This window comes from Schistocerca americana, chromosome 1 (genome assembly GCF_021461395.2).
Source record: "Schistocerca americana isolate TAMUIC-IGC-003095 chromosome 1, iqSchAmer2.1, whole genome shotgun sequence".
NCBI lineage: Eukaryota > Metazoa > Arthropoda > Insecta > Orthoptera > Acrididae > Schistocerca > Schistocerca americana.
The window spans coordinates 1,254,236,463-1,254,261,259 of NC_060119.1; the positions used below are offsets into that span (position 1 = coordinate 1,254,236,463).

The 24,797-nt window shown below is 43.8% G+C and overlaps 1 protein-coding gene across 1 annotated transcript in view; it reads right to left on the bottom strand.

The window, feature by feature from the left end:
* The window catches only part of LOC124598711 (maternal embryonic leucine zipper kinase-like), a 425,764-nt gene that overhangs the window by 110,247 nt on the left and 290,720 nt on the right, over positions 1 to 24,797 (bottom strand). The window contains exon 12 of the mRNA XM_047136020.1: positions 1,446 to 1,549. Coding sequence (XP_046991976.1) covers positions 1,446 to 1,549 — 104 coding nt within the window. The remainder of the gene's footprint in view (positions 1 to 1,445; positions 1,550 to 24,797) is intronic.

Genomic DNA, 24,797 nt, shown 5'->3' on the forward strand with positions numbered 1-24,797 from the left:
GCATTAATTACTGATTTGAAAATTATGTTCTGCCTACTGACCTTGAGCTATGCGTGTTACAGACAACATGGGCCAGTAATTTTACTCCTACCTTGGTACGCTCGAGTCCATGACACAATGGGGGGATATAGCATTCTACATGTGCGACGCATCGGGTTTCATAGCACATGGTTAAGTTCAGCTAAATATTATGCTGAAATTTAGAGCTTCTGTGGGCTGTACAGCTCACTCTTTTGTGGATTCGTAGTCCAAGATCAGTTTCACATCAGACTTGGTTTACCCTACACAAAATTCCAATCTTCCCTTTGTAGTGAACGTAATCAAATATTTAACAACTTCTGATCTCCTTTTCACTCATACAATACGCGAGGTTGATGACGCATTTGCAAGGTTAGAAAAGGTAGGGCACACTATCGTACCGCTGTGTGAAGGAAACCACGGTTTCTAGACTGTAGAGTATTTTTGTTGCAGCTTTGAAAGCGGCGACACTTGCGCGTCGCTTCTTGTAGGACGCATACTGAAACAACTGGCTTCATTTAAATGTGCGTGGTTAACAAGATGCGAAGTTTCACGCCGCAACACCTTGGACTGCAATAATTGTTACTCTGACTACTGGTAATTTTTGGACGGTTCTGATCAGCTACTGTAGTGCAATCTTGTTACTTATTTTTCTTCTTTTTTCCTTAAAATTTAGTCTGATACATTTTCAGTTTATTTGATTTTGCTCTTGTTTATTAACATTTTTCGCTCACTTTCTTTGTCTGTTGTGCGTGGCAGTCCTGTTTATCACAATCGGCATTTTTTGTGTTAAGATGGCGACAGTAGCTCCTTGTGCGCACTCCCGATCGATTAGGTCCCACGTTTCCGAGAGGATGGCCTAATGATCGACGCACCAGCAACACATCCACGCGGGCAGCAGTGCCAGACGATCAGACCATGCAGCGGGAGAACGCCGTGGGTCCAGTTCGCTCGATGAGCCATCCGTGGTTCTTTGTTCGTCAGCTCCCTTGGGTAAGACGCATGCTGCATACTAACGCCGCTTACAATAATTGGTATACGGAGCGCTCGCTTGCCTGTAAGCAGCCGTGTCGCTCCACTGACAACACCTGACGTCATTGTCTTCAGGCTGCTCGCTATTTACTTGGACAATAAATGTATTTTGAGGACTCCGTCTTGAACAAAATACCTGCTGGACAACACGGGGCAGACAGCACACTGACAGCCGAACACGCTATTAAGGCATATGCTTCTTGTTGAACCTCACAGCCACAGCACCGAATTGCATACATTTGTATCCAATATTAACTTCTGTTTTTAAGAATAAAGAAAAACCCACTGATGATGGTCTAACATCGTCGAAACATGTATGGCTGAACAAAGTATCATCGGAATACATTTTACCGAAGACCCACGCAACCCTCCATGCTACTACCACTGTCACTTACCCCTTCTGCTTGCAGTCGAAGCCCCTGTCGACGAGCATGCGCAGAAGCTCACTGCGAACGCGCTCCGGGTCGTTGCACGTCATCGTCGACACGTTACACACATTCTGCAACAAACAATACCTCTGTGAATCAAGCACAAAACTCACAGATAGATAAGGAGAACTTTACTACTACAACGAACGGCACACATCAATCATTACTCTTAATAATTGATCTCTAATAAGATACCTCACCAGTAGCTATCTCAAAAATGATAAATGCCTCATTATTGCGTAAACCATTTTCCATCGGTGGGTAATTAAATGAAATATTTTTGTGACAAGACACTTCACACTCTCAGATCGCGGCAAGTGCTCTACGAACTGAGCTACCGAAGCACGACTCACGCCCGGTACTCACAGCTTTACTTCTGCCAGTACCTCGTCTCCTACATTCCAAACTATACAGAAGCTCTCCTGCGAACCTTCACTGTTTTAATCTGCCAGGAAGTTTCATATCAGCGCACACTCCGCTGCAGAGTGAAAATCTCATTCTGGAAACATATACCCAGGCTGTGGCTAAGCCATGTCTCCGCAATATCCTTTCTTTCAGGAGTGCTAGTTCTGCAAGGTTCGCAGGAGAGCTTCTGTAAAGTTTGGAATGTAGGAGACGAGGTACTGGCAGAAGTAAAGCTGTGAGTACCGGGCGTGAGTCGTGCTTCGGTAGCTCAGTTGGTAGACCACTTGCCCGCGAAAGGCAAAGGTCCCGAGTTCGAGTCTCGGTCGGGCACACAGTTTTAATCTGCCAGGAAGTTTCATATCAGCGCACACTCCGCTGCAGAGTGAAAATCTCATTCTGGATACAATACATTTGTTTGTATGGTATATGCACTGTGAAGCTATAAAACAAATGTTAAGTTAGACGTGTCTACAAGATGATCTTGGGTTCGACCTAAATGTTATTCTTATTGCACACTTCAAAATTAATTTAATTCACCAGCTTCTGTAAGACTGTAGTGCCTATTCCCTTCACCCTTGGGATTAAGAAATAAGTTGCAATAGTTAAAGTAGTGTTGTAAGTGCAAATCAGTTTTCCGTCTAGTGTTCGCTAAGCGCATGTGAGACAAATGATTCCACATTACTACCCACAAAGCTGCTTCGTACTGAAATTAGCCACTCTGTTCTATTCCATTCGTGCGTAGTACTTGAAACGACCCTTTCGTCCGCACCTCGGTTCCATGACGTCACGTGAAAAAACACTCGCAGTTGCGGCCGGAATCTAGGTTCTCCTAGCGATGTGCGGCGCATTGTTCTGCGGATTTAGTCGGAAACCTCTACGGGTGACAAGGATTAACTCTCTGCGCTGATACACTACCAAATCATCTTACATACGGGTCGTTAGTCTCGTTTTTACCGGCGACGCAGGGTTAAACTGGTCCGAACCCCAGAGACAATAATTGGACGTCGTTATGCAAATGGGTACCAACTCACCATTTTTCAGATTTCTGGTTCTCTGCTGCAAATTTTGATGGAATATGTGTGGTATGTCATGCAAATTAGAACCCCAATTCCATAACGTGCTGCTGTCTGAACCAACTACCAGTTGCTGTATCCATGTGGCAATGAATCGCAATATGGAACCAAATCCATGTGCAAGAAACCCACATGTTTTGTTTGTTTACCTATTGGAGTAGAAACATAAGTAATTAATGGTTATTACAGGGAGTGTATTTTCTTGTATGTAATTGTTTAATAAGACACACTGTTGTCATGGAGGTGGTATGAAGAGGAAAGTCGTTGGCGTCTTTTTGTTCGGCAGAAAATACTGAAAGCAGTCATTTTGAAGTTAGTATGACCATGTACCTTAAAACGTATAATGGTTATTAGCGACTGCGTTATGTAACATTTTGTTAACAATATGAATCACTAAATTGTCTTAAAAACCGTAAATAAATAATTACAAGCCAGAGAATATTTAATACATAGGCCTGCGTCAATTTACACATACATCACTCTCTTGCAACAAGCCAGGAAAAAAACACCCCCCTCAAACCTATAGGATGGCAAAGGAAAACTTTTGGAGTACTTCACCGTTAGAAAATAATAATAATAATAATAATAATAATAATAATAATAAAAGCAGTAGCCAGCAGAAAGCATGTTCATGAGCAAGAACTTCGATCAGAATTTCGTTGAAGTAAATCTTCACAGAAGCACTGCAAGCCGCCAATAGTCTTCGCCAGACCTAACAACGTTCTCGGTACCTGTAAGGCCCAACAATAAACCAGTATCACTGCCAAAACTGCAGGACATGAAATCGATAATGCATCTCATTCCAGGGGATGCCAGAAGTTTTATGAAATCTTAACTTCAGACCCAGATGGATGATGTTGATAGCATTGATGATACACTCGATTTCACTTTGGAGTACTTTTCAAGCTGTCAGCGCGTAGAACAATCATTTGAGCATAACGTATTTATATGATTAATAATACTAATAATAATGCAACCTCAGTGTTGAAGTATCTACTTTCATAAACCTGTATAAAGCCCAGTAAATTAATAGCGAATCTGATAAAATGTTACACCCAATTTTGAATTTACGTCTTCATTTTGCTAGTATTACATTAACATTGTCAATAAAAAGCTGTTCACACATGGATTCTGAAGTGTAGTTATTTCAGTTATAAAAGTGTTGCTTCATTTTCCTTTTTTTCAGCTACAAACCACAAGAACCAATTCCCGGTGTTAAATTTTAAAATAAGCAATAAGGAACCAATTCCAATTATGGCCCGTTACGCTCGGTGGATCAATAAATGTTGAGACCTGCAGCACTGATCTGACAGAGAAATAGAAAATCTTTATAATGCGACAACTGCTTTTGGGATAATGCCATATTTGAATTTTATTTATAAAGTTGTGCTGGATCATCTCTAGCTCAAAATGTTGATTTTGGAGTTGGTTACAATACTGCCTTACCATGTCCAATTAAAAGTCCTGCAGCTATTGTCTAAGGTCCTACCACTGTACTGTAATAAGTTCACTGCAAACAGTTCTACAAACCGCCTCCAACTTGCTACCAGCAACTCTTGCCCCTAATCACCACAACAAGAAACAGAAAAACAGTTCAAAGCCAGTACGGAAAAAAGCCACACAAAAACACTATTCTCAACTCTGTACAGAAAATGAAATTAACTGGCATTAATTTGCCCTAGGCAAGACCGTCACTCTTATTCAACGCCTCCTTCAGGTAGCTAATGGCTCCATATTCTGATCTGCACAAAACCACGCTCGCCAATCCACAACACTCGCCGAGAAACGCAGAAGACTGCCAAGCAGAGTTGACGCCAACCCACGGGAACACATATCTCAGTGTTTTGCCAGCTTTTCGTACCAGAAAAGTAGCTTCGCTGATCACGGGGGTTCAATAAAGCCAGGCTTCCGAAAGGATAACTCATTTAAAACAGAAACTCCGCTACAGAGGGACGACGACTTGTCACTATAGCGCTACGAGGATCCCTGTCAGCACCTCGATTTCGCCGAGCTTCGTGCCGCTCCATAATTATTAGTTTTCTAAGATAGGTCTTTCAGCCAATGAGAATCAGATGCAGAACGTAGATATTCTCATTGGCCATTTCGTGCGCCTCCTTAGAGTGATTCCGTAATGTCCTGTTTTCTGGCAGTGCTTTAAGAACATTTCTGCAGCGAATGTTGAAAACGCCAGCCGACATCGGGAGAATGCGGTGTAGTGCCTTGGGTCACAACTGTTTTGTCGATTACAGCGTTCAGGATTGTTTTTTCCAACTAGCGACTTTTATTTAACCAAAGCCTTAAGTATTCCTAATCCTGGACTTTAATACTTTCTCATGGAACTCTGATTGGTGCACGAGATAAGAGCAGGTACGACACAGCCTGACATCGCTGCATCGAGAGCTACATGGTCAAGCCCGAGAGCTACATGGTCAAGCCCGAGAGCTACATGGTCAAGCCGATGAAAAGAAAGTGGCCATTAACCTTTCTTGTAATTGCAGTCACGTTCTTGGAGTTGTACGATTCTGTTTCTGGTGTGGATAGTTGTTGGAGTCGTCATTAAGTTCGCTAGTTATTTTTTCAGCATTAACAGAGGTGTAAAAGCCAGTGGGAGTAATTAATAGTTTTGATTCTTACAAGGAAACCTCCCCATCGCACCCCCCTCAGATTTAGTTATAAGCTGGCACAGTGGATAGGCCTTGAAAAACTGAACAAAGATCAATCGAGAAAACAGGAAGAAGTTATGTGGAACTATGAAAAAATAAGCAAAATATACAAACTGAGTAGTCCATGTGCAACCTCAAGGACAGTGTAAGCGCATTATCGCCATGGTCCCGTGGTTAGCGTGAGCAGCTACGAAGCGAGAGGTCCTTGGTTCAAGTATTCCCTCGGCTGAAAATTTTACTTACTTTATTTTTGCGAAGTTATGATCTTTCCGTTCGTTCATTGACGTCATTGTTCACTGTAATAAGTTTAGTGTCTGTGTTTTGCGACCGCACCGCAAAAACGTGCGATTAGTAGACGAAAGGACGTGCCTCTCCAATGGGAACCGAAAACATTTGATCGCAAGGTCATAGGTCAACCGATTCCTCCACAGAAAAACACGTCTGATATATTCTATATGACACTGGTGACGGCATGTGCGTCACATGACAGGAATTTGTTGTCGACCCACCTAACTCGTACACTTGGCAAATGGGTAAAAAGATTCTTCTACCTTGCCCGATTTAGGTTTTCTTGTGGATGTGATAATCACTCCCAAAAAACTGATGAAAACATAATAGTTTGTCACATAAACTGAAAATAAAAAATTAAACTTTTCACGGAAAGGAAGACTTGAACCAAGGACCTCTCGTTCCGCAGCTGTTCACGCTAACCTCGGGACCACGACGCTCCGGAGATTATATTATCCTTGATGTTGCCTATCTTCCGCATGGACTACTCAGTTTATATATTTTGCTCATTTTCTCATAGTTCCACATAACTTCTTCCTGTTTTCTCGATTGATGTCTGTTCAGTTTTTCAAGGCCTGTCCGCTGTGCCAACTTATAACTAAATCTGAGGGGGGTGCGATGGGGAGGTTCCCTTGTTAGTATGTAAGTTGGGCTCGACTTATTCTGTGGACTCAATATTGATATTCCAGCGCTGCTGTTCTGTGGATTGCACACAGTGTTGGAGGGGGAGGGGGGGGGGAGGGAGAGGGAGGGAGGGAGAGAGGGAGAGGGAGAGGGAGAGAGAGAGAGAGAGAGAGAGAGAGAGAGAGAGTAGTGTGTCGAAGTACAGGAGCGGTGAGGCAAGCGCCCAGCCGTCGTTTTCGTGGACGGCTGCTGAGATTCGTAATAGGTTACAAACGCGCCAGGTAGGATAAAAGAAAGGAGGTTTGAATGAATCGAAAAATTTGCAGTAACGAACCAGGTTCTTGCTGGTACAGCATCCAGAGTTTAACACGAGTCGAAAGACATGTGTACGAAGCTACAGTGGATATGTGGGTGACATCCTAGCGGAACTACATAACGAAGTGCGAAAACAAGAATAGGTAGCTGGGCATCCAATTCAATACCTTTGGCCGCTACTATTTTGCTTCAAATTATCCGTCCTACTCCACATATCGATCGGTATCCTTCCATTTACCTTATCAGCTTTCATCTCGTACTTTTTGTATTTGGTTGTCTGTTAAAAATTATGGCAGCTTTAACTAACATGTACTGGAAGTCAGGACCACCTTTCATTCGTAGTTACATAATGGAGTTTTGGGGAATAGCATCTCTCAGCTAATCCTGCAAAGTCTCACGCGGGAACACTAATATCGTAACATAGAAAAATTTTTTTAGAGAAGCCTTTTAAAGCAATTGATGAATTTCAGGCGGAGCACTAGGTCCAAATATCTTGATTGTGATAGTTCTTTTTACTTAACAGCCAATTTTAATCACCATTAATAAATAATTACTAAAGCCTAAATAAAATAGATCCACAACTCGCCTAATGGTTTGGCCAAACAATATCCAATGGAGACGAGGTACTGGCGGAAGTAAGGCTCTGGGGCAGGTCGTGGGTCGTGCTTGGGTAGCTCAGTTGTTAGAGCACTTGCCCGCGAGAGGCAAAGGTCTATAGTTCGACTCTCGGTCCGGCACACAGATTTAATCTGCCAGGAAGTTTCATATCAGTGCACACTCCGCTGCAGAGTGAAAATCTCATTCTCAATATCCAATTGCAGTTTGGTAAACCTCATAAATCGTTTCATATACAACACAAAAGCATTGTTTGATTTTTATATCGGTACTTTTCTAGTGATATTTGTTTTTGTATGTTTTTGGACCTCCCAACCCCTATCAACACCGTTCAATCAGTTTATTATAAATGCAATTTGCATGGCTTTATCAGTACTAGACATGATTTTGTTATTGGGATTACTACGATCGTTCTTTAAATCAAAATTTGATCACGATCGAAGACTTAAACGCCATATTTTTATTTTTATTTTTTTTTATTTACATGGCATCAGAACCGCCAATCTGTAAGTAACTCTCAATGTCATCTGGATGCTTTGAATTATCGGTATCATTTGCCATCGAAATGAATAAATATACACAACAATTAATTTAATTCAGAATGCCGACGTAGGGATTGTTTGACGCCAAGGGAATGACGTCACAAATCGCCAGAGTAAAAGAAATAGCCTCCTTCGAACAAGGTCAGTAGCACTGACGCAGTTGTGGCGGCAGTCTTAGCAAATATCCAGATTCTCAGCACCCGCTTTGGCAGCCACAGATCTGCACACGTTTCCAAGATGGCGCTGTGTTGTTTTTGTGTAGGGTGAAGGCGGCCACAATGAGTCACTGATGCAACGAAATATTTCAAAACATCCGTCTCATGCTATTCTTCAGCTTCAGAACAACAATACACCGAAACTATTCGAAGTTCTTGTTTCTCAATCGAAGTACGAAGCCGTGGACCTACAACTCTAGGCAACAAAAGACTGCAAGGTAAGTACATCCACGGGAGGTGAGGATTTGGGACTACAAGTTATTAGTGAGGGCTCAAATTGATGCCATTCAAAATAAACTACAGGCATATGTCAGTTTTGATCTCTATAGTCCATGATATGTACATATGATGTGATTTTAAGCTTTTCGAATTTCTTGCACAGGAAAAAAGCTCCCAAAGGCCACAGCCACTCAACGTGACGAAAAGTACACTGACGGAACAAAAATCGAAACACAAAGGAGGAGATGTGCGACATAAACTGAAGTTGGGAGGTGTGTTACTGCATCTGAAAGACGACGTCTGTTCAGATTTGGCGCCAATGGCATACCAGTGGCGCCAGCAGCGCCACTATGAGGCTGCCCATCAGGTTTGCTCTAAATGCGTGCTGTAACGGTCATGAGCGTTAGTTGCCTCTGAAATCGGATATGGTGAGTTCATGTTAGTGAAAAATGACTTTAAGGCGACAAAGACAGCATTGTCAGTACCTCACTGAGTTTGAACGCCATCACGCAATGGGGCTGAGAGAAGGTGGATGCTCCTTTTGCAACACTGCAGAAAGACTTGACAGGAATTTAGCCGCTGTACATATTGCTGGTATCGGTGGTCACGTGAAAGTACGGTCGCTAGGAGACAAGGCATCGGACGGCCACGTGGCACTACCGAGAGGGAAGACTGTGTTCGGCGTATGGCTCTTGCGGGTCGTACACTGCGCCTGCAGCAGCAATCTGGGCAGCAGTTGGCACCACGGTTACACAACGAACTGTCAGAAATTGGTTACTACAAGGACGACTCCGAGGCAGACGCCCCGTAGCGTGCATTCCACTGGCCCCCCACACCACCGCGGTTTGAGACTTCAGCAGGGTCAAGGAACAGCTCATTGGAGGGCAGGGTTGAGGTCCGGTGTGTTTTTTTGATGAAAGCTGGTTCTGCCTCAGTGCCAGTGATGGCCCTGTGTTGGTTACATGGAGGTCCAACAGAATGTCTAGATGTGGCCTTGGCCTGCTCCATCACCAGATGTGTCTCCAATTGAGCACATGTAGGACATCAGCGGACGACAGCTCCAGCGTCATCCACAAACAGCATTAACCGTCCCTGTACTGACCGACCAAGTGCAACAGGCATGGCACTTCACCCCACAAACTGACTTCCGGCACCCGTACAACACAATGCACGCACGTTTGCATGCTTGCACTCAAGTCTGGCGGTTACACTGGTTATTAATGTACTAGCATTGAGATTCATTGGGAGAGTCCTTAGAAAATGTAGTCCATCAGCAAAGGAGGTGGCTTACAAAACACTCGTTCGACCTATACTTGAGTACTGCTCATCAGTGTGGGATCCGTACCAGATCGGTCTGACGGAGGAGATAGAGAAGATCCAAAGAAGAGTGGCGCGTTTCGTCACAGGGTTATTTGGTAACCGTGATAGCGTTACGGAGATGTTTAGCAAACTCGAGTGGCAGACTCTGCAAGAGAGGCGCTCTGCATTGCGGTGTAGCTTGCTCGCCAGGTTTCCAGAGGGTGCGTTTCTGCATGTTGTTGTTGATGTTGTTGTTGTTGTTGTTGTCTTCAGTACCTGAGACTGGTTTGATGCAGCTCTCCATGCTACTCTGTCCTGTGCAAGCTTCTTCATCTCCCAGTACCTACTGCAACCTACATCCTTCTGAAACTCCTTAGTGTATTGATCTCTTGGTCTCCCTCTACGATTTTTACCCTCCACGCTGCCCTCCAATGCTAAATTTGTGATCCCCTGATGCCTCAGGACATGTCCTACCAACTGATCCCTTCTTCTGGTCAAGTTGTGCCACAAACTTCTCTTCTCCCCAATCCTATTCAATACCTCCTCATTAGTTACGTGATCTACCCACCTTATCTTCAGCATTCTTCTGTAGCACCACATTTCGAAAGCTTCTATTCTCTTCTTGTCCAAACTGGTTATCGTCCATGTTTCACTTCCATACATGGCTACACTCCATACAAATACTTTCAGAAACGACTTCCTGACACTTAAAACAAATTTCTCTTCTTCAGAAACGATTTCCTTGCCATTGCCAATCTACATTTTATATCCTCTCTACTTCGACCATCATCAGTTATTTTACTCCCTAAATAGCAAAACTCATTTACTACTTTAAGTGTCTCATTTCCCAATCTAATCCCCTCAGCATCACCCGATTTAATTTGACTACATTCCATTATCCTCGTTTTGCTTTTGTTGATGTTCATCTTATACCCTCCTTTCAAGATACTGTCCATTCCATTCAACTGCTCTTCCAAGTATTTTGCTGTCTCTGACAGAATTACAATGTCATCGGCGAACCTCAAAGTTTTTATTTCTTCTCCATGAATTTTAATACCTACTCCGAATTTTTCTTTTGTTTCCTTTACTGCTTGCTCAATATACAGATTGAATAACATTGGGGAGAGGCTACAACCCTCTCTCACTCCTTTCCCAACCACTGCTTCCCTTTCATGCCCCTCGACTCTTATAACTGCCACCTGGTTTCTGTACAAATTGTAAATAGCCTTTCGCTCCCTGTATTTTACCCCTGCCACCTTCAGAATTTGAAAGAGAATATTCTAGTTAACGTTGTCAAAAGCTTTCTCTAAGTCTACAAATGCTAGAAACGTAGGTTTGCCTTTTCTTAATCTTTCTTCTAAGGTAAGTCGTAAGGTTAGTATTGCCTCACGTGTTCCAACATTTCTGCATGAGGTATCGAATATATTGCTTCCCTCTACTTATACCTCCCGAAGAGATCACGAATGTAAAATTAGAGATATTCGAGCGCGCACGGAGGCATTCCGGCTGTCGTTCTTCTCGCGAACCATACGCGACCGGAACAGGAGAGGGTGGTAATGACAGTGGCACGTAAAGTGCCCTCCGCCACACACCGTTGGGTGGCTTGCGGAGTATAAATGTAGATGTAGATGTAGCATTTCACATTTGCAATGGTTCATCTCGCTCTTACATTAACCTGCGATCTTGCAATGTTAATCACTTACACAGGTTACCATGTCAAATCGAAATTTCATTACTCTATGTAAGTTGTTATTTTTTGGTGTTGCGATATATTGACCATGAGTGTATAACTGGAAGAAGTAATATCGTACAGCATGAAAGGGCTGCGAGATCCCAAAGAGCAGGTTCAGCCGTCTAGCTGGAATGAGTTCAATGGTGTGTGTGTGTGTGTGTGTGTGTGTGTGTGTGTGTGTGTGTGTGTTTCCATCTTGGAGATGATGAAAGAAGGCTCAGGGTGAAACTCGGTGCCCGCAGGTAGCATACTGCTCTCGAAAAGCACCAATGGACCAGCCGAGGTTAACGACCCCATCGACGGATGATCACTATCAACAGCGTCGCATGCCGTGACTTCCTAAAGCCGTGTCCTACTACATAAGCGTCAGAAGCAAGCGACGTGTGGATACGCGACCCTTGCGCAACAAGCAGCAGCAGCATCGGGCAGAGCATCGGGCAGAAGCGCGCGTGCGAGCGACCATCTCGCACTACAACATGGCTGCTTAGAGCCGACCGGCTCTCTCTCTAAAACGGCGCCCCTAAACTGTACAATACTGTAGCTGGAGAAAGGCTGCAAAATTAGCCTTACTTAGGAAAATAAAGCGAAAATGAATGCTGTGCATGAAATTTACAAAGGTAGCAAACTTCGTGGAAACTTCCATAATGTATATCGTCAACTACGAAGAACACCAAACAAATTCTTCGAATATACGTGAACGAGCATAGGAGCATACGACCGTCTCATCAACAAATTGAAGACTAATGTTTCTTACACGATCACGAACTTTTAACAAGCGGTAAATGCGGGTTCGGTTCCCCTTACTTCTTATATTTTAACTAATTCAGCTACAATTCTGTATACTAAGTTTTATGTAAACTGTTTACTACACCTAGTCCTAATAAAATACAGTGAACAACTATGAAATTTTACTGGTATTTGATGTTGTGAACGTAATTCATCAGCACTCAATGTTAACGCCAAGCGTTTCAGTTAATCCAAGAAGTCCGTAAAAGTAATGCATACAAAATTTTTGAAACGAAAGTCAAAATTTTTGAAACGAAAGTCAAACTTTTGTGAAACAATTTGTCTGAAAGTACGAAATAAAAAATATTAGAGAAACGTTTGATGCACCTCACTTTATGTTCGTGACTTCGAGCATCATTCAACCCATCCGCGGATACAAAAACCAATATCTGAAGAATGAAGGGAGATATCATTCCACTCTCAACTTTAAATACAATTCAGATATATTGGTTACATTTCAAACGCAATAATGTATAGCCTAAAATGAACAATACGTAAAGTGTACGCTACGTGATTTTACTCTGCGCCGGCCGGAGTGACCGAGCGGTTCTAGGCGCTTTAGTCTGGAACCGCCCGACCGCTACGTCGCAGGTTCGAATCCTGCCTCGGGCATGGATGTGTGTGATGTCCTTAGGTTAGTTAGGTTTAAGTAGTTCTAAGTTCTAGGGGACTGATGACCTCAGATGTCAAGTCCCATGGTGCTCAGAGCCATTTTTACTCTGCAACTCTTAAAAATTTCACGCAGCCATGCACTCCGTTTCGTGTAGCACAGTAACTATGACGAATACCGAAAATAAATTCAGACCTTTATCGAGCAAAGACAACAAGCTGTAAGATGCGGAACAATCGAATTTTTTGACCAAATAGTTTTCTGAAAATCGGATGATAAATATTTCATAGCTGCCGGCGCATCCCTTACAATGCTTTCGCGGGAAGACGCGTAGCTGTAGCGCTTGCCGCAGCGACGAGATTCAAACACGTCGAATTCACACGTCGCCAGTTGTAGGAGAGGACAGGCAGCGCATGGACGTCGTCTACGTTAAGACACTTCCGTAAGTACGTATACCTGCGGTGGTGGTTCATCTGAAGCTGTCGCGCGCTGTCGGTAGCTTCTGTCGCTTACGTAGAACGCGGCCTTGGACATTGCGGAGAGAAACTTCCTGGCAGATTAAAACTGTGTGCCCGACCGAGACTCGAACTCGGTCCCGAGGAAGTTTCATATCAGCGCACACTCCGCTGCAGAGTGAAAATCTCATTCTGGTCACACTACGGAGAGGTTTGGAATTTAATCCGGGACATGGGCGCAAAGACCTATGATTACGGACTTTACGGCAACACCCCTCCTGTTCCCTCTGCCGAAAGGGAACATTGTCAACAGCGCGCTGTGTACCCGGAAGCTTACCCAGCAAGTATTGGCCGCGCCCGACAGTACTGAGATTCGGTAATCTGACAGGAACCGCTGCATTCATTTTGGCACGGCCCTCGACATTACTGCAAGATACCGTGTACGAATGAATACAGGAAAGTCTGTTTGACACGAGTAGTTTTTCGCAAATCCGTGCCGAATCTTGAAGTTTCTTTTTCCCAACGACATTATAACGTTGATTGGGACTCACGATAAGATATCGTGTATCTCGCTAGGAATCAGGAGAATAAGCTAAGAAAAAATTGGAGCGCGTACATATGCTCATGGAAAAACATTTTCTCATCGCTCAGTACGGGTTTGAATAGGACAGAAAATTGTTAAGTACCTTCCATCGCGCACTGGACAGTGGCTTGTGGAGTATACATGAAAATGTAGAATGCATCTCTTACCGCAAGGTAACTGCGCCAGTGCCACATATTAGATTAGTGCCTAACTTCGTTGCATTTTTGTTTTGCACGTTCGTATTCCGATTGCTATGGATCTATTTATCGATCATCCTTTTTTGTTTTATTCGTAGTTCACCGTTGCTACTTGAGTTTAAACATCGTCATTTTGTCATGTGGAGATAGTGAAGGGAGCTGTGGATGCTAGAATATGCAGTGCCAACTGGAGAAATCTAAAGATTTCCGACATATTCTTCTGTTCGAGTTCAATAGAGGTGTGACGGAAGTAGAGGCAGCCATAAACATTTGCGCCGTGTACTGGGATACTGTCACTAGACAGAGAACGGCAAGAAAACGGCTCTGTCGTTTTACAGAGGATCAAAAATGGTTGAAATGGCTCTAAGCCCTGTGGGACTTAACTTCTGAGGTCATCAGTCCCCTAGACTTAGAACTACTTAAACCTAACTAACCTAAGGACATCACACACGTCCATGCCCGAGGCAGGGTTCAAAGCTGCGACCGTAAGCAGCAGCGCGGTTCCGGACTGAAGCGCCTAGAACCGCTCAGCCACAGCGGGCGGCTTAAGGAGGATCGTTTGTACATTAGTGACTCACCACCTTCAGGAAGACCTTTGATAAAGATCGTTTAAAAGCATTAATCCATAATTATCCACGTCAGCGTATTCGAGAACTGGCAAATGTAACGAACTGTGATCCTTCCACCGTCGTATGATTTTTGCATGCTATGAGGAAGGTTCAAAACTCCGGTGAAAGGGTACCGCATGCTCTAACAAGGGGAGGCCGCCAATTGTGAAATTCAGATTCGATTCATACTGCGCATAATAAAAGCTCATGGCCAGAGTTGTAATGTGGCAAAGCACCAAGATGAACTTCTCAGCCGTTGTCGAGAAAAACGACAGTTAAAATAAACCGTTGCGGTGAAATACTCTCTACGATTAATAATTCCCTACAGCGTCGTGGCGCAGCGGTAAGCGCTCGGGTTCGCAATCCGAAGGTCACCGGATCGAATCTCGCGCCATGCAATATTATTTTTAATTATTAGTTTTATATATATATATATATATATATATATATATATATATATATAACTATTAATGAATTGCTTATGCATGTTGATGAAGGCGGATCGCTCTCCAATTGTACCGCCTCCATTTTTCTGTTTGTTTAACAGGGTGTACCAAAGCTCTCACGTCCGCACTGATTTTCGACGACGTTATAACTTGCGCTAGGGACCGCATCTACCTTCTTTCGAAGTTAGCACGCAACAACGCTGTTATGCGGCGGCTCGTTTCGGCCCATTCAACATCCGTCCTTCAAGTGTAACGAGCGAGTAACGGAGTTTATATTTCATACCTGCCACAGCAAATTTGTGTTCGTGGGATTTCTATTCTAATTCGAACGTTTGACTTACGCTATACGTATTCGTTTCGGAATATCGTTTCTACGTCTTCCGTTAACTATATGCGGTTAACATTATGAAGACAATTAATAACATTTGTGAAATACAACTTTGTTTGCGGAAAACATATTGATGTTCGAAGTCGTCAGTTTTTCCACGACAGACGACTTAACAACAACTTATTATATGCATAATTGTTGCAACTGATTGCCAGGAATATATATATATATATATATATATATATATATATATATATATGTGTGTGTGTGTGTGTGTGTGTGTGTGTGTGTGTGTGTGTGTGTGTGTGTGTGTACAGATCTGAATTACAAAAAAACAAATACCAAAAAAAAAAATTAAAAAAAGTTCCATGGCGGGAGATTCTATCCGGCGACCTTCGGATTACGAATCCGAGCGTTTACCGCTGCGCCACGACGCTGTAGGGAATTATTAATCGTAGAGAGTATTTCAGCGCAACGGTGTATTTTAACTGTCGATTTTCTCGACAACGGCTGAGAAGTGCATCTTGGTGCTTTGCCACATTACACCTCTGGCCATGAGCATTTATTATGCGCTGTATGAATCGAATCTGAATTTCACAATTGGCGACCTCCCCTTGTAAGTCAAAATCACAAAAATCAGCGGCTGGCCGTATGTGCAGCCCTACGTGCCCTCATCAACTGACCATGAACAACACTGATCGTCCGTATCTCCTATCGTTGCTGGTGACGAGAAACGGTGTCTCCATGCTAACATATCTACATGGATACTCTGCAAATCACATTTAAGTGCCTGGCAGAGGGAATGAATAGGAAAGAATGGTTGAGCCCGAGAAAAGCAGCAGCTCGCAGTACAAAGACCAGCTCGCATCCAGAAACGATTATTTTACGGCTCTGGTGGAACAGCGACGATGTGGTGTACTACGAATCGCTCCCCAGAGGTGTAACCATCGCTGCTGAAATTTGTCAACAACTGAGACGTCTTGCGAACGCATACGAAGAACAACGACCGGGAAGACCGCGCGACGTGCTGCTACTTCACGATAACGCTTGCCCGCGATTGCCAGCAAAAGTTGCCTTGGGAAATCATTCCGCACCCACCTTATCCACCTGATCATGCGCCCCCAGATTTTCATCTTTTCCACACACTATCGAAAAACTTTGAGGGGAGCTTCCTTTCCGGATGAAGATGCACTGCGAACATGGCTCGACGAGTTTATAGCCTCAAAACCACGTGATTTCTGTAGTCGCTGAATCGAAAAGTTACCGCAGCATTGGCAGACCGTTGAAATAGTGAAGGGGAATACACTGTTCATGACTACAGCCTCTGTTATGTACATCATTTGTGTTCATTAAACTTAAGGAAAAGCACTACGAACTTCCGCACCAACCCAACACATCAATTGCGGCTACTGTAGTTCAATGTCCCTTATATCCACTACAAGGCCCCGGGAGTAGACAACATTCCAATGGAACTACTGACGGCCTTGGGAGAGCCAGTCCTGATAAAACTCTACCATCTGGTGAGCAAGATGTATGAGACAGGTGAAATACCCTCAGACTTCAAGAAGAATATAATAATTCCAATCCCAAAGAAAGCAGGTGTTGACAGATGTGAAAATTACCGAACTATCAGTTTAATGAGTCACAGCTGCAAAATACTAACGCGAATTCTTTACAGACGAATGGAAAAACTGATAGAAGCCAACCTCGTGGAAGATCAATTTGGATTCCATAGAAATGTTGGAACACGTGAGGCAATACTGACCCTACGACTTATCTTAGAAGAAAGATTAAGAAAAGGCAAACCTACGTTTCTAGCATTTGTAGACTTAGAGAAAGCTTTTGACAACGTTAACTGGAATATTCTCTTTCAAATTCTGAAGGTGGCAGGGGTAAAATACAGGGAGCGAAAGGCTATTTACAATTTGTACAGAAACCAGGTGGCAGTTATAAGAGTCGAGGGGCATGAAAGGGGAGCAGTGGTTGGGAAAGGAGTGAGACAGGGTTGTAGCCTCTCCCCAATGTTATTCAATCTGTATATTGAGCAAGCAGTAAAGGAAACAAAAGAAAAATTCGGAGTAGGTATTAAAATTCATGGAGAAGAAATAAAAACTTTGAGGTTCGCCGATGACATTGTAATTCTGTCAGAGACAGCAAAGGACTTGGAAGAGCAGTTGAACGGAATGGACAGTGTCTTGAAAGGAGGGTATAAGATGAACATCAACAAAAGCAAAACGAGGATAATGGAATGTAGTCAAATTAAATCGGGTGATGCTGAGGGGATTAGATTGGGAAATGAGACACTTAAAGTAGTAAAGGAGTTTTGCTATTTAGGGAGTAAAATAACTGATGATGGTCGAAGTGGAGAGGATATAAAATGTAGACTGGCAATGGCAAGGAAATCGTTTCTGAAGAAGAGAAATTTGTTAACATCGAGTATAGATTTAAGTGTCAGGAAGTCGTTTCTGAAAGTATTTGTATGGAGTGTAGCCATGTATGGAAGTGAAACATGGACGATAACTAGTTTGGACAAGAAGAGAATAGAAGCTTTTGCAATGTGGTGCTACAGAAGAATGCTGAAGATAAGGTGGGTAGATCGCGTAACTAATGAGGAGGTATTGTATACGATTGGGGAGAAGAGAAGTTTGTGGCACAACTTGACTAGAAGAAGGGATCGGTTGGTAGGAGATGTTCTGAGGCATCAAGGGATCACCAATTTAGTACTGGAGGGCAGCGTGGAGGGTAAAAATCGTAGAGGGAGACCAAGAGATGAGTACACTAAACAGATTGAGAAGGACATAGGCTGCAGTAGGTACTGGGAGATGAAGAAGCTTGCACAGGATAGAGTAGTATGGAGAGCTGCATCAAACCAGTCTCAGGACTGAAGACCACAACAACAACAACAACAACACCGTATATCCACCTTAGAACTAGGTTGCACTCGGGCTTCACGTGTACTGCCCATAGAGCGCTTGAAGGTGGGGACGCCTGTGGAATCGTCAGGCAGGCAGCCCGACATGCCCGGATGGTGTCGGCTCCTTTGGCCGGCCAGATGCCAGGGCGGGCCACACATTCCGCCCCTCCCCTCCCCCCTCCGCCTAATTACCGCCCATTTAGGGCGATAAAAAAGACCGCCGCCGTCAGAAGAGGCCGGCCGGCCCCTCCTGTCAGTTCCACAGCAAAGCAACGCAGCCCAGCACAGCGCGTGCCCGCCTGAGCTCGCGTGCCGCACACACGCGCCGCAGCGCGCACACGCACACACACACACACACACACACACACACACACACACACACACACTCTATTGACTGTCCAAACTGCGCTCCTCCGGAGATCCTCCACGTGTCCATTCTGACGACTGTGTCCGACTAAATGCAAATCGTCGAACAGTGCTCTGAAACTACATGAAGCTTTGTTTAGAGCAAGAATCACCTCTACTCGAACCAACATGTAAGCCAGAAACAGAGAACTTGTAAGACACTATTCACTCTCTTCATCCACGAGATTCAAAGGGCTTCAGACGACAGATCGACGCTTAGCGTTAGACACTGGCAGTTGTCCCTCAAAGTAAATTAATGTAACGTTTTTGTGCATTAATCGGTAGAGACACCAATTACTGTTCGACTACATTATTTGCGATCAGTCATTACATCTACGTCTACATCCGTACTCCGCAAGCCACCTGACGGTGTGTGGCGGAGGGTACTCTGAGTACCTCTATCGGTTCTCCCTTCTATTCCAGTTTCGTATTCCTCGTGGAAAGAAGGATTTTCGGTATGCCTGTGTGGGCTCTAATCTCTCTGATTTTATCCTCATGGTCTCTTCGCGAGATATACGTAGGAGGGAGTAATATACTGCTTGACTCCTCGGTGAAGGTATGTTCTCGAAACTTCAACAAAAGCCCATACCGAGCTACTGAGTGTCTCTCCTGCAGAGTGTTCCACTGGAGTTTATCTATCATTTCCGTGACGCTTTCGCGATTACTAAATGATCCTGCAACGAAGCGCGCTGCTCTCCATTGGATCTTCTCTATCTCTTCTATCAACCCTATCTGGTACGGATCCCACACTGCTGAGCAGTATTCAAGCAGTGGGCGAACAAGTGTACTGTAACCTACTTCCTTTGTTTTCGGATTGCATTTCCTTAGGATTCTTCCAATGAATCTCAGTCTGGCATCTGCTTTACCGACGATGAACGTTATATGACCACTCCATTTTAAATCACTCCTAATGCCTACTCCCCGATAATTTATGGAATTAACTGCTTCCAGCTGCTGACCTGCTATATTGTAGCTAAATGATAAGGGATCTTTCTTTCTAGGTATTCGCGGCACATTACACTTGTCTACATTGAGATTCAATTGCCATTCTCTGCACCATGCGTCAATTCGCTGCAGATCCTCCTGCATTTCAGTAAAATTTTACATTGTTACAACCTCTCGATATACCACAGCATCATCCGCTAAAAGCCTCAATGAATTTCTGATGTCATCCACCAGGTCATTTATGTATATTGTGAATAGCAACGGTCCTATGACACTCCCCTGCGGCACACCTGAAATCACTCTTACGTCGGAAGACTTCTCTCCATTGAGAGTGACATGCTGCGTTCTGTTATCTAGGAACTCTTCAATCCAATCACACAATTGGTCTGATAGTCCATATGCTTTTACTTTGTACATTAAACGACTGTGGGGAACGCCGGCCGGGGTGTCCGAGCGGTTCTAGGCGCTACAGTCTGGAAACGCGCGACTGCTACGGACGCAGGTTCGAATCCTGCCTCGGGCATGGATGTGTGTGACGTCCTTAGGTTAGTTAGGTTTAAGTAGTTCTAAGTTCTAGGGGACCGATGGCCTTAGAAGTTAAGTCCCATAGTGCTCACAGTCATTTAAACCATTTTTGACTGTGGGGAACTGTATCGAACGCTTTGCGGAAGTCAAGAAACACTAAAGCCATCCTCTCAGGTAAAAACGCCCGTGGACGAGGGGGGTGACATCACAGCGTGGAATTTCGCGTTCCACTACACCGCGGAGCGTGAAATGAAAATTCTCGCACGTCTGATTTTTGCCTTGTGAAAAGGAACATCGCCGACGACATGGGACATCGTTTTTATTTCACAAGCATAACTGAGGAGCCGCCATAATGAACTGATTAAACCATGTAATTGGTGATTCTTTTCTCATAAGAGTAAGTGATATGAATATAAAAGCTGTTTCAAAGCACCAGCGAACTGAGGATCTCTCGAAAACGCATCATTTTAGCTACGATTTGTAATAAAAACGCGACAAACTACATATCAGCAGATAAAGGCTCCCTTATTAGACGTTTTTTACTGTTACAGCTTTTGTGCTATGAAAGTAAACCTTTTCAGTGCTACTGCACAATTATGATCTATTGAAAAGTCGTTTTGATACAAACTGTCATAGTTAAATATCAAATAATGATCGTTGTAGATCCAATCTTTATATAGTGTATATCATATCTGGAGGTCTCACTGCTGTATTGAAGCCACAGTTCAGTTGATAGCGTCGTACGTTGTAAAGGAAAATGTAGCAAATTCGCGTCCACCTCCTTCGAATTTTTTTTTCCGCATCTTGTTTTCTAAACATTCTCAGTATTTATTATGCATTTAATAGAAGTATTATCTCAAAAGTCCATGTTGTTTATTATAAATAATGCAATTGTTGCTGCAAAGGCCAACGGCTGGAATGTAAACCCAGTCGCTAAAAATCATACTGTGACTGCCAGTCTATGTCAGATGGAAAACACAAGTCACATATTCGAAGTTTTTGCTATTATGAAACTTCCTGTTAAATATATACCCCTATCTCATGTTTGTATCTTGTCGGTAAAAACTTTGTTCAGTCGTCATCTGCAGCTTCGAAAAAATCTCCTCTTGCATTCGAATTAAATTACAAAACGGATCTCCAACTTGAAGTTTAGGGGATGAAGTAAGTTATTTCCGAGTGTTGGTAGTCTATGCATCATCGAGAACATGGATCCTACTCAAACGCAAGCTGACATTAGACACTATACCTCTACTATATTCAAATGAAAAACGAAAATAGGACGAAAATTCAAACTGAGTTAACGAATAACTTCTACTAGGACGTATCACGAATCATTTTAAAGCATTATGTAGTGTTCTCTATCAGCAGCTTGCTGTTCGAGCCATGAACGAGTCGAGGACGTACTTTGCGATTTTCTTCGCTCTTCTTCGACAATCGCTAAGAGTGTTAATCCAGCTAATCGGGGGTCCATAAACTGTGTGGTTTGCAGGCCAAATAAAGCCGGCAACGGCCGCTGGAGAGCGCTGACAGCGCAGATCACGCCAACCAGCTCGTCCCGTGTGCCTATAGCGCTTCTCTCGTAGGAGCGGATGTCCCGTCCTCGTCAACGTTAGCTGCCTCGTCCCGTGTGAGGTCGGCTTAAGAACTGTAAAATATCCGAGTAGCCGTCTGGAGAGATGTACTGTGAAACCAGATATACCTCCACAAAACTATTTACAGGAAATAGCTGATGCCGGGTTCGGATTTATTGCAAGAATCCTAAGAAAATTTAATCCAAGCACGAAGAAAGTTTGGAAGGTAGGAAATGAGGTACTGGCGGAAGTAAAGCTGTGAGGGCGGGTCGTGAGTCGTGCTCGGGTAGCTCCGTCAGTTGAGCACTTGTCCGCGAAAGGAAAAGGTCCCGGATTAGAGTTCCGCTCCGAAACACAGCTTTTATCCGCCAGCGAAGTTTCGCGAAGAAAGCTGTTTACAAAACAATTCTTTGACCGTTTCTTGGGTACTCCTCGTCAGTTTGGGACCCTCAAGGCTGATTCACATTTGACGGAACGGAACGGAACGGAACGGACGGGACGGAATAAAATGTTAAAACACTCTACGACGCGTTTCCAATGGCGGCATTCACACAGGCAGACAATGGCAACAGAACGGCTATTCACCGTGCAGTTCCTGGTGAAGAAAGTTTCTGACGTTGACACTGGTGGGGACAACGGCATTGTCCTCTCCTAAAATCTGAAGTTAAGCGTTTTTCGGCGTGTTGACCCATATTACAGTCGCGAATTTCATGCTTTTGCGCCTCCATAGTCGTTATTTCATCATTTTGCTTTTTTTCCGCGACACACTGAAAATGTTTGATGATAACTTGGCTATTTTTTCCCAATGAGTCTTCTTCCACAAGAGCTCAGATACCTGAATGTGAAAAGCGACTAATTTTTACTACAACTGGACAGAGAAATAGCCTACATCGCATAGAAATAAGAACATAAATTGACGACACCATTTTCATTTAAAAAAATTTGTACCAATGAAAAAGTCAGCTACATTGAAGGACGAAAACTTACGTTTTTCAGTACTTCGAAGGAAAGAAAAAAATGGATAAAGTCAACAGGGTCTATGTATTGCCTTATACACGATATCTCAAGCTTTAGGGACAGATTGCTTATACAGAAACAAGACGAAAATGCCTAGTAAATATGGGCTCTAAAGTGCGTGCCTTTCGAGCTATGAACCCTTGTTCAGTAGAAGAGATGTGCTTCACACTAGGGAAGATGAACAATTGCTCATAACTATTAAGGTATGCATTTCAGAGTCCACGTTTACTGGACATTTTTTTCTTGTTTAGGTGTAAGGAAGCTGTCTCTAAAGCTTGTCGATGTTTTTATGGGACACCCTATATAAATATCGCTTGATGGGTTTGTATGTATTTCCACTTGCAAATAAATGTGGATGTTTTGAAATGTTTGTACGCTTTTCCTGTTGTTTCACTTCTCAGCTGTTTATGAAATAGATTTTATCAAAAGTGTCTTATAAAGTTTGCTTTCGCCAATAACAACCTCTTTCACTGCTAGTTCCTTAATTATAAAACTATACCTCGACCTTTCGTATCACGGATGGTATCCCCTAAGCTCACTTACACAGTTCGGCACTGGACTAAGCGAGCTGGTGATGTGCTGGCGTTCCGTCTCGTGTCAACACACCAGTATCTGAGGGTGAAGTCACCTGGCGTTCCTTTCCGTTCATGTCTCGTGTGAATCGGTCGATACCAGGTAGCATTAGTGGAGTAGGAGCAAAGAGGAACGACGTGTTTCGTGACTGCTCGTATACTGAGCGCGAATGTTATTACCAACATTTTGATTCAGCTGCAACAGCAGACACTACAAGAGGGGTGAAGATGCATCACGGAGTGATTAACAATTAAAAATTCCGAGCGCGTATTTTCAAGGAGGGGCCTTGCCACAACAAACTGTCTTCCTTCCTCCCTTCCACGTACGCCTTGCGAAAATGACTAGCGCGGAGGCGTACCGGCAGTCGTCCTTCCCATGCAACAATTGCGGATGCAACAGTGAGCGACGGACAGAAGCACCCCGCTCCAGACACGGTAAGATGCCTTGAGGAGTAAATACGTAAAGGTGACAGCCCTTATCATGGGACTTGCCATCTCGTACAGCTTGTTATTTCAAAAGTGTGGGAAAATCGTTTTCAACAGGAGGCAAATTACCATATAATTTTCACAAGTCTCTAGAACAGTGCCGTGGAATAGTAGCAAACACCAAGAGATCAGAAACAGTACGGACGATGGGTACAGAAACATTACACGTCTCTCCTCACATTACACGTGTCTCGTCACTATGGAAACGGGAAATGATGCTGGTCAGCATGCCCTCGGCCACAAACCATTCGATGGCTTGCAGAGTGCACATGTAGATCTAGAATGAGGAGTTCAAGGACGCATTTAGAAAAGACGTTTCGGGTGTGCTAACGTTCAGTAAGTTTCCGGACTGCGACTGCTGTACTGTCCAGCTGTGCATGCCAGATGCCGTGATCTGTAACGGAAACCTCATTTTTCTAACTGTGATGCTTCGTTCTTGCATCTCTACCATAAAAATTGGGTATTCGTCTTCTCAGACACAGACGACGCTACCAACGCACTGTTGCACTATTACTCCATTGAGAGTGATTAACAGTTCCCGAGACTGTCATGGAAACTACGTCACAGAGAGGGAAGCGAGCGTCAGCCTAAAATCCAAACGCCCTTTCACAAGCAGACGTATTCAGAATGAAAGAGTACTTATTCAGGAAGCTGCCGAAGCGGAACCAGCTATCCTGCACCTCTGAAAGGTGAAGTCTGGCAATATTATAGCTTCGGCTAGCCTCCTACAGGAGCCGACTACTAAACAAGAAAATCAGAACAAATGTAGTCATCACCACCCAATGGCGACCCTTTGGCACTATGTCCTGCTGTCCCTGCACCCCCCCCCCCCCCCCCAAACCAGACCTTCATTCTCATAAGGTCACAAGTACTCGCCGACG